This window comes from Triticum aestivum, chromosome 1D, assembly GCF_018294505.1.
Source record: "Triticum aestivum cultivar Chinese Spring chromosome 1D, IWGSC CS RefSeq v2.1, whole genome shotgun sequence".
Classification (NCBI taxonomy): Eukaryota; Viridiplantae; Streptophyta; class Magnoliopsida; order Poales; family Poaceae; genus Triticum; species Triticum aestivum.
In genome coordinates this window covers 11,189,886-11,200,107 of record NC_057796.1, presented here as the reverse complement: position 1 = coordinate 11,200,107, position 10,222 = coordinate 11,189,886, and the positions used below count along the sequence as shown (strand labels likewise).

The window sequence follows — 10,222 nt, the reverse complement described above, 5'->3', positions numbered from 1 at the left end:
CAATGTGACCAAGGAGTTGATCACGGGATGATGTGTTACGGAATGAGTAAAGAGACTTGCCGGTAACGAGATTGAACAAGGTATCGGGATACCGACGATCGAATCTCGGGCAAGTAACATACCGGTTGACAAAGGGAATTGAATACGGGATTGATTGAATCCCCGACATCGTGGTTCATCCGATGAGATCATCGTGGAACATGTGGGAGCCAACATGGGTATCCAGATCCCGCTGTTGGTTATTGGCCGGAGAACGTCTCGGTCATGTCTGCATGGTTCCCAAACCCGTAGGGTCTACACACTTAAGGTTCGATGACGCTAGGGTTATAGGGAATAGATATACGTGGTTACCGAATGTTGTTCGGAGTCCCGGATGAGATCCCGGACGTCACGAGGAGTTCCGGAATGGTCCGGAGGTAAAGATTTATATATGGGAAGTCCTGTTTTGGTCACCGGAAAAGTTTCGGGTGCTATCGGTAACGTACCGGGACCACCGGGAGGGTCCCGGGGGTCCACCAGGTGGGGCCACCAGCCACAGAGGCCTACGTGGGCCAATAGTGGGAAGGGACCAGCCCCTAGGTGGGCTGGGGCGCCTCCCACCAAGGCCCAAGGCGCCCTCAAGAGGAGAGGGGGCAAACCCTAGGAGCAGATGGGCCCTAATTAAGGCCCACGCTAGGTGCGCCCCTCTCTCTCCCCCCTTGGCCGCCACCCAGACGGGATCTGGGGCTGCCGCTACCCCTGGGGAGGGAACCCTAGGTGGGGGCGCAGCCCCTCCTCTTCCCCTATATATACTTGAGGTATGGGGGCTGCCCAACACATGATTTCCTCTCCCTCTTGGCGCAGCCCTACCTCCCTCCCTCCTCGTCTCTCGTAGTGCTTGGCGAAGCCCTGCTGGAGTACCGCGCTCCTCCACCACCACCACGCCGTCGTGCCGCTGCTGGACGGAGTCTTCCCCAACCTCTCCCTCTCTCCTTGCTGGGTCAAGGCGTGGGAGACGTCACCGGGCTGCATGTGTGTTGAACGCGGAGGCGCCGTGGTTCGGCGCTTAGATCGGAATCAACCGTGATCTGAATTGCTACGAGTACGACTCCTTCATCCGCGTTCTTGCAACGCTTCCGCATCGCAATCTACAAGGGTATGTAGATGCACTCCCCTTCCCCTCGTTGCTAGATTACTCCATAGATTGATCTTGGTGATGCGTAGAAAATTTTGAATTTCTGCTACGTTCCCCAACACAACTTGCGGGCGCGGTGGGTGCGTACTCGCCGCTACACAGCCCCTCCGCGGCCGGAAACGCCGGAAAAATCGCGCTGCTGGTGGAGGGGCTGCCTCGGCGAAACCTCTGCTCTTTTTCCGGCGGGGATGGACTTTCTAGCGGTGGCGGGAGGTGGGCGGCGCCGGGATACAGCCGGTTGGCGGCCGAGCGCGCGGGGGGGTGGGAGGTGAATGTGGAAGAAAGACTTGACTTTTCACCTGACGGTGTGGGCCAGACATGCTTTTCCCTTGCGCCGGAGCCCCCGAGCGCCCCCAGTGCGCCGGGTTCGGCCTGCGATCGCCGGGCCCAAAAACGGGCTGAACCGGCGGATTTCGGCGTCCTGGGGGCGCGACTGGGGCATTTTTCGGCGCCGGCGCCAAAAAAGTCGCCTGGGGGGGCTGTTGAGGGCGCGGCTGGAGATGCTCTAACTGTTGGTGGTTGTCTGATCTGGCCGTGCTAGGTTAGATCCGGCTCGCAGCGTTGGCTGGCAACGAGGATTTGTGGTGGCTCATGTGTTGACGGCACTGTTGCGCAAGAGGTGTATGCTACTTGTGAGCTGCGTTGAGATTTTCCCTCAAGAAGAAGGGTGAAGCATTCTTCGATGCCCCTTAAGGTGCATCAGTGCAGGCGTCGCAACCATGTCGTGGTGGACGTCATAGCCTCTTCCCAGGATGGATCCATCGTCGATCTCACATCCACCGGCACCGTCAGGGTTCGGGGCTCCAACGAGGAAGTGTAGGGCATGGGAGACGGCGACGCCTCGAGTCCCGTGAGCCAGCTCATGTCCCATGTCCTACTCTACCTCGCCGGCGACTGGACCGACACTCTGGGGAGCGCAGCCGACCGCCAGACATGGGCGTGGAGGAGTCGGACAAGCTTCGTGATACGGGATGCCTCGGAAACGACCTTTCACGGTGCCAAAGAACTCACCAGAAGCAGAAACTATCTCTCTCAAACTTGTTTCGACAAACTTTGGTTCACTCAAGTGGAAAGGAACAAGAGGAAACACTCTCAAATATATTGCAGCGGATAACTAGCTTGGTTTACAAGGATGCAACCCAAACCATGAAACTTGTGAACCTAAGAAGAATCACAAGAGAGAACCACAAGGATCCTATATGAATTGAGGACAGGCCCTCCAATCCACACACACGAGCTAACACTCAATGATACTAGTGCTCACAGCACAACACAACCTCACCGGCTGTCTACAAACATAAACTCTGAAATCTCACCCCCCTTCACATGGAACAGCTAGGGAGTACTTATACTAGGAGCACCTACTAGTTAGGTGTAAAAACAACTCAAAAAGAAGGGTAAATTCGTGAGCCCCAAGTTGTGGCAGGAGCAAACTTGTTGAGCCTCGCGCTGTAATAAATTCTTGGACTGCTTGCATGGAAATTTGCACAACTTTTGACTCAAGACCACAAATAATGCACCGTTTTTTTTGAATGAAAGCTGGCTTAAAAGACCATCTTTTCCAACCTCTAAAACGTGCTAATATATTTGAGAGTTTTAGAAATAAGAATGATGTGAACGTAATCAAACCAGGACTAATGATGTGAACGTAAGGTCATTTTTCTAAGTGCAGGTAATCAGATGGATGTCCTGGATTTATGATATTTTTTGTCAGCATTTATTTTTATTGGCAATAACGGTTGTAATATACACTCTCTGCTTTAAGAAAAATATTTTGGTATTTAGATTTCACTTTTGAATGTTGGTTAAATGGCATTGATATTTGTGTGTGATATATTCCATTTTAGTAGTCATTAGGGTGAGTATCTGCAGTACATAATCAAGTCTTAGAAATTCCATAATACCTTATCAACGCCATTAGCATCTTTACACAAGCCTTTGGTTAGCGACCTCATCTGTGAATCATCCGTTGATTTAACTATTCCTTGATTTAATTTTTCTCAGCCTTGAGTTGTCCATTGATCATACCATGATATTGACTATATCCATTGATTACCTTTTTCCATCTTTAGTTATCACCTGTTTACATCATGATATTAGGAACAATTTTAGGATTGCATGTCCATGGACTCGACACAATTCAATGATGCTTTACAATTATAACTAGATTTAATCTATTCTTTTTACAACCTATGAAAATACTTAACGGATGAAATAATGTATATATTGTTTGTATGACCACAATACTTCCACTTTTCAAAATACAACTTGGGCAGATCACAACACTGTATCCATTTAATTTATATATTTTGAAACATTTTATATGCTTTTAATTTATATTTTCAAACATTTATTATGAAATGCATTTAATATATATATTTTGAACCATTTATATGTATATTGGTTTGAATTTTGATTGAACAATGTTTGAGACGTGCATCGCACGTGCAATCTTACTAGTAAGAAAAAAAGTGACCTACAAGAAAAACGTGCTAACACCTTTTAACTTGGGCCTTGGCCCTCCCAAACCTGAAACGATATTAAATTAAAGCTCACCGGCCTTAGCCCAGCCCAAAGCAGCAGCGATATGATGCACGAACAAAGACGAAAAGAGTTACTCCCCTCAAGAAGCCTCGAGCGCGGCGACTAGGGTTAGCCTCATCGACCTTGGCGGCGGCGGCGACTGGGGGACTCGTGGCGGCGGCGGCTTGGGATTCATGGCGCACGTAGAGGAGGAGGAGGAGGAGGTCGTGGACATGGAGCCCCTCTTCTTTAGTGAGGAGTACGTGGAGCAGATGGTGGCGGATGCGGAGGAGGAGGAAGAGAGGTGTCGGCGGGAGGAAGAGGAGAAGATGCGGAAGGAGAAGGAGTACCGGCGGAGACGCGAGGCGCACGAAGCGGTCATGGGCTCCATCATCCAGCACGATCCCAAGGTCGAGCGCGACGTCTACACCCGGTTCTTTCTCAGAGATTTCTCCGTCTTTGACATCGACGAAGAGTGTAAGTGGCCTCCATCTCCATCGTTGCTTGTTCTTTTCTTGTTTAATATTTCTAAATTTCTGATGTCTGGAAACTGAATTAGTACGTTACAGTAGGATGTCTCTCACCTCTATAATCGTCTATTAGGAGAATCCTCGACATGTTCATTATTGATGGATAGCAGTAAACAGCGAGTCTGAATTCATTTATATGGGTCATATGTATCACTTAACGATATAAATCGCGGATTTGACTAATATCTTTCTAAATTTCTGATGTATGGGAACAGTAGGATGTCTCTCACCTGTACAATCGTCTATTAGGAGATTCCTCTGACATGCCATGTTCATTATTGATGACTAGCAGTGAACAGCGAATCTGAATTCATTTATTTGGCTCATATGTAGAGTCAATTGCAAGAAACCACCACATTTGCAGCTAGGTTTGCAGGAAACCACCAACTCATTAATCCGTCGCAAAAAACACCGGAAAATTTGTTAAGTCGTTGCAAAAAGCACTGATCGGGTGATTTAGCCCATTTGATCACTTTCTGACAAGTAGGACAGGATAGTAAGAAGCTGACTTGGCAAACAGTTGACACAAACACCCCTGGAATCCAAAACAAAAAGCAATCAACACCCCCCTATGGACAACTACCAGGGAGCTCCTCCATGCCGCGCACCCTCTCTTCATCCCCTTCTTGTTGCTGCTCGCCGCAGTTCGTCGCCTCCCGCCTGACCTGCAGCGCCTCCGCCCCTGCCTCCCTTGCAGCCCCATCGGACGACCACCTCCGCCACTTGCCTCAAGACGGCCGCCGTCCTACACGACCACAGCCCGGTTTGCCAACCACCATGGTCGCCTGCGCCGGTGACCCGGCCTGCAGCCTCCCATGGCGCCCCTCGCTGCAGGTCAACGACAAGCTCACGGGGCGTGCTGCTTCTCGTCCTTGCCCAGGAGCGACGACGTCCGCGCCATGGACTGGCCGCAGAGGTCGGGGCAGTCGAGGCCACTCGGATCCTGGCGGCGCACGCAATCCTAGGGTAGGAGAAGGGCACGGCGGCTCAGGGCGTCCGGTTCATCGCGCATGAGGAGGAACTGCTGCGGTAAAAAGCTCGCTGGCAGAGGGACGGCACCTCACCGGAGGTCAGGGGCGCGAGCTCTGCCGGAGGTCCTGGCCGGCATCGTGGACGACGCATGGCGTGGAGGAGGAGAAAAGGCGTGGCTGGCGGTGGGCTTCCGGCCGCGCCGACAGGAGCCGGCGGGGGCGGCGCGGTCGGTTGTAGCCTCCTCCCAATCGGATCCAGAGAAGGGGATCGAGAGCAGGAGGGCTTGATTGCTTTCTATTTTTGGATCCAGGGGTGTGTATGTAATTATTTTGCCAACTCAGCTCCTTACAAATTGGCCCTACCTGTCAAAAAGTGATTAAATGGGCCAAATCATCCGATCAGTGCTTTTTGCAACGAGTTCACAGATTTTCCGGTGTTTTTTGCAACGGATTAGCGAGTTGGTGGTTTCGTGCAAACCTAGCCGCAAATGTGGTGGTTTCTTGCAATTGACTCCTCATATGTACTCCGTATCACTTAACAACAGGAATCGCGGATTTTGCTAAAACTGAAATTAACTTGCTACAAATGGTGAGATGATAGCTCTCTCTTGAAGTTAACTCAGTAAGTGAAATCCGAATATTAGATGGTTTAACTCAGTGGGATAGAAATGGGGAAAACACAAACTGGGGCTGTTTATTGTGATGAAATAATTTGATTGATTTATATTTTACTTATTCATTGCAGCGTCTGTCCCCCCAATGCGATACACAGATAGTATCTACCAATATGAATTTGGGCTAGAAGACTCTGCAAACATCCTCTCCGTCAGCATAGTCTCCTCAGATGTAGGCTTCCCAGTCTATGTCTATGGCCGTGTCATTGCCAGAGACAGCATTGACTACAAGTGCATTTATCTCTTTCACCGCACTAGAGATGATTGCCAGCGTGTCAACGAGGTACATCCTTCCTTCTAAGTTCGTTCTAATTGGGTTTCGTTTTATTTGAAGATGCCATGAATATCAACTGTTAATGTACATCTAAATAGAGTCATCTTAGTGCTGGTGGTTGTCGATCCAGACAGTCATCTGCATATAAATGGAGTAGCTTTTATGGCATGCTTCCAATCTTCATTTTGAGCAGTGTTTGGATGAGCATACTCTAACCACTCGTGCAATTCTTTTCATAGGATGGAATGCTGATTTTAACTGGCCCATATCGAGGTCTAGTGCTGGTTGATTTCATCTATCTAGAGATAGATCTTAAAATAAGGGAAGGAGGAGTTCCAGACAGGCCATTTAGCAAGGGTCTAATAAGCATTGATGGCCGAGTACTGTCTAGAGAGAAAGATGTCATGGTTAGAAGTGAAACCCTTGAGAGCTGGCTCAGCACTACAGAAGTGAGATTCACAACTGTCCTGAACGCAGTCGAATGCACCTTTGAAATCAAGCTCATTGAGGGGCTTTTTAAAGGAAATATAACAGTTGGCATCGCGGATAAAGCTCGCAAGCTGGACAATGAACAAACGATTGTGATTCATGATAGCACAGCAGATGGCGTGGTTACAAGTGATGAAAGTGGAGTTATCAAACTCCGGCGAAGTGTCATTACTATCTGTCTGGAAAGAAATGTGATGTTTCGCATAAATAATGAGGCTGCTGGTGTTTGTGCTGAACGAACCTTTGATTTCACTCCACGCCGCACTGGTGTAGATGAAGAGAAAATTACGTGTGGTGCTGGGAAGTTCGGATTCAGGATTGTCTGGTCCTTGATGGACTTTAGGCTGTAATCCTGTGACTTGGTAAACTTAGTTCTGATGTAATGAAGTGATGCAATGATGTAGTGAACTATGTTAATCGTGATGTAATAATGTGGTGCACTAAGTTATATTATTGTTATTAAGTAACTTGATGGATTATAAGTAATGAGTAGCGAACTAAGTTATTATATATTATGCTGGCTTGTTATACCAAATTTGTTGACTTAATTTTTTGGCATAATTAAAGAAGATTAGTGCACTTGGCGTTTTGTTAGACATGTACTAGGCGGAAATACGAACATTTGTCACTGTTAAGGGACTTTTCTACCATATTTATCTGTGGTTTGTATTGATTGCTCATGGTCACGTCTGTGTTATCTAAATGTCCTTAAAATTTAATTATTTGGAAGATGGCTTTGCATTGTGTTTGGTTGCTGTTATTCGGAACTAACTTCTGAAGCACAACCTGGGTTCAACTAGGAAGGCAGGAGACACCTTCATGTTATCAGTCCTGAACCACATGTTTTTTGGGAAGGAGTGTCCTTCACGAGAAAGTGGCTTCATTTTTTGATCCATTTTGCCTGTTCAAGCCAATACAAAATCTGCTGGTACATAAGAAATTTGAGGATCTTTACAAAAGAAACGATCTTCAAGACACCATGCCACCAGAGGTACTTTTTTTACCCATGTTCTCTTTTATAAACTGTGTTCGGTTCTGGGCTTCTGGCAATGCTTCTACATATGCATATGTGGATATGCTAAGTGACGACATCTGTGTTGATTTTCTGCTAAATCAAGTATATTACCTAGGGCATTCATTTATTTTCCCATAAATCAAGTATATCACCTAGTGCCTTTCCTGTCATACTGAGTGTCATTAGCCCCTCATGATTTTTACAGTAAATGATCGATTTTGCTCTTATGTTATGCATTAGTGTAATTTCTTGTTCTAAATATGCTAGTGCGTGAAGTTGGCGGTGACGAGAAGTGCACTGGAAAATGTTGGATTGCTGACTTGGCTACAAGAATTTAGAATTGGACTGGTAACAGTTGAAGATGGTAACTACATATAAAATTGACTGGGATCTTGAGGGCCAATAAATAAATATGGAGTTATAGAACATCAGAATTGTAGTACGTTGAGCATGAACTGAAAACCTGAAATAGTATAGAACAGAATATCACGGGAAAGCTATTGGCTAGAGCTGGGAGATTGACATTGATTAATGCTTTCCTCACGGCCACTGCCACTTATTTCCTCACTGTTTTTGCTCCAAGCAAATGGACAACCAAGAGAATGGACAAGAAATTTTCTTTGGAACGTGGATGAGGAGGCTAAGGGGAGGAAATGTCTCGTGAATTGGCGCTCTGTTTGCTCCCCCAAGAATGTCGGTGATTTGGGCATCAGGGACACTGCTTGTTTTAGTAGAGCACTGCGCCTGCGTTGGCTCTGGCACCATTGGAATGACCCAAGAGACATTGGTCTGGCAGCCCTACCCCCTGTGATAATTATTGATAAAGGCATAAAGCTATGTTCTCTGCTTGCACTGTTGCACACGCATTGAGCTTGGTGATGCAGCTAAAGTGGGTTTTTGGATGGACCATTGGTTGCTCCTGGCCTCTTTCGGGTTGGCAGAAGAATATTACTGTCAAAGAAACTTTGAAATGGTTGGATGTGTGACCTCCTGAGGATGAATAGTGAAGACGAACTAGGTCAGTTCATTGTTTTGTGGGACAAAGTGCGGTCTGTTAAGTTGTCCATGGGCCCGTATGATATTCGATGGCTACTAACAGCGGATGGTCGCTTCGGCTGCCTTGCATATGGATTTCACTGTGCTGCAAACTCCCCTCAACCACTGTTGGATAGTGTTTGGAAAGTGAAGGCTGAGCCCAAAATTAAATTTTACTTGCGGCTTCTATTGAAGAATGGCACCTCTTCTGTCCTATGTGATCAGGTTCCTGAATCTGCTACTCAACTGACGTTTAATTGCTCCTTCGCTCGGCACCTCTTCTGTCCCTCTGACAATAAGGTGGCTACCGTCGGATTTCGTGCTGTCACAATCAAAGTATGGTGGCACAAATCTTCCGCCCTGAGCAAGTTTGCTGTCGTGAAGAAGCAAGACACTGCTGCTGATTACATTGCGTAAAATCTATGGAAAGGGAGAAACTGCCGATCTTTTGAGGATGTGAGTGCAAACGCTGAGGTTGTAGTGTATAGCTTATGCTCATAGTCGTCCTCCAAAGCATGGCTGGCTGAGTGTTCATCTTGATTCTTAAATGAAAAAGCAGGCTATTGCCGGTCAAAAAAAAAAAAACGGATTTGATGCTTCAGAGCAAACTTTGATGGTTAGCATTGCCGATGACCCTGAGTCTGAAACTTGTTTGCTCGTGAGACATGTTCAACTGAATTTGGAAACAGGTGATCAATGAAGGTTTCAGTCAAGGCATTATCCAAGTGAAAGCAGAGATGTTCATCTTGAATGATGGCGCTTAATTTTCCTAAACAGTCAATACATTGTCCTTATATGAACTAGCATTCTTCTTCCAGTCTCAGCATGACATAGGACAGCCGCTCGAGCATTGTCTAATCTAACTATAAAAAGTTAAAAGGATCATGCGACGCACCCCAACCTCTGAATCTTCCATGGAGCTTGAAGGGAAGCCTGAGACCAGTATTACATGGTTGCTTCTGGGCTTGCATTATGTTTAAATGTTAGTTTATGTTGCACTGACATGATGTTAACTTTTCACTATTTTTGTAGGCATTATATACAATTTTTCTGCTCATTTGTACTTGATGCATTTGCCAAGCAGTTGTCTGGTCCTGCTATCTTTTTTTTACCTAAATGTTAGAAGGCTGATGTCAGATTTTTAAGGAGTCCGAGCGAACGACCTCGTGCATGTCGGGTCCCACGCACCAATCCTGAACTGTTCACTGCAAATACATCCTTTGAGCAAACTACGAGGTGTTGGCACTAAGCACTAATTGGTTCGCTCAGGATGTCAATATGAGCAAACACATTCACAGACGATAATAATTTATGTTTTTAGAGCATGTCAATTATCACCTTTTTCCGTTGATGTAGCATGACGATTTCATTCAGCTAGTATGGCAAATCCTGAATGGCAATTTTTAGTTTACAACATGGCAACTCCTTATACAACATCACATTTTTTGAGCATTTGCTGAGAGTTTTTTCAATGAACGAAAATGTTTGCTTGTTCGTGTGACATCTAGGCTTAAGAGAATGATATATTACTCATATC

The 10,222-nt window shown here is 46.5% G+C and overlaps 1 protein-coding gene across 1 annotated transcript; it reads left to right on the top strand.

Moving 5' to 3' along the window:
• Positions 1-3,777: 3,777 nt before the first annotated feature.
• Positions 3,778-7,102, top strand: LOC123179909 (uncharacterized). The gene is made up of 3 exons (XM_044591818.1): positions 3,778-4,174; positions 5,944-6,155; positions 6,386-7,102. The coding sequence occupies exons 1-3, from the start codon at positions 3,892-3,894 to the stop codon at positions 6,983-6,985; spliced, it is 1,095 nt and encodes a 364-aa protein (XP_044447753.1). The 5' UTR covers positions 3,778-3,891; the 3' UTR covers positions 6,986-7,102.
• Positions 7,103-10,222: the final 3,120 nt, after the last annotated feature.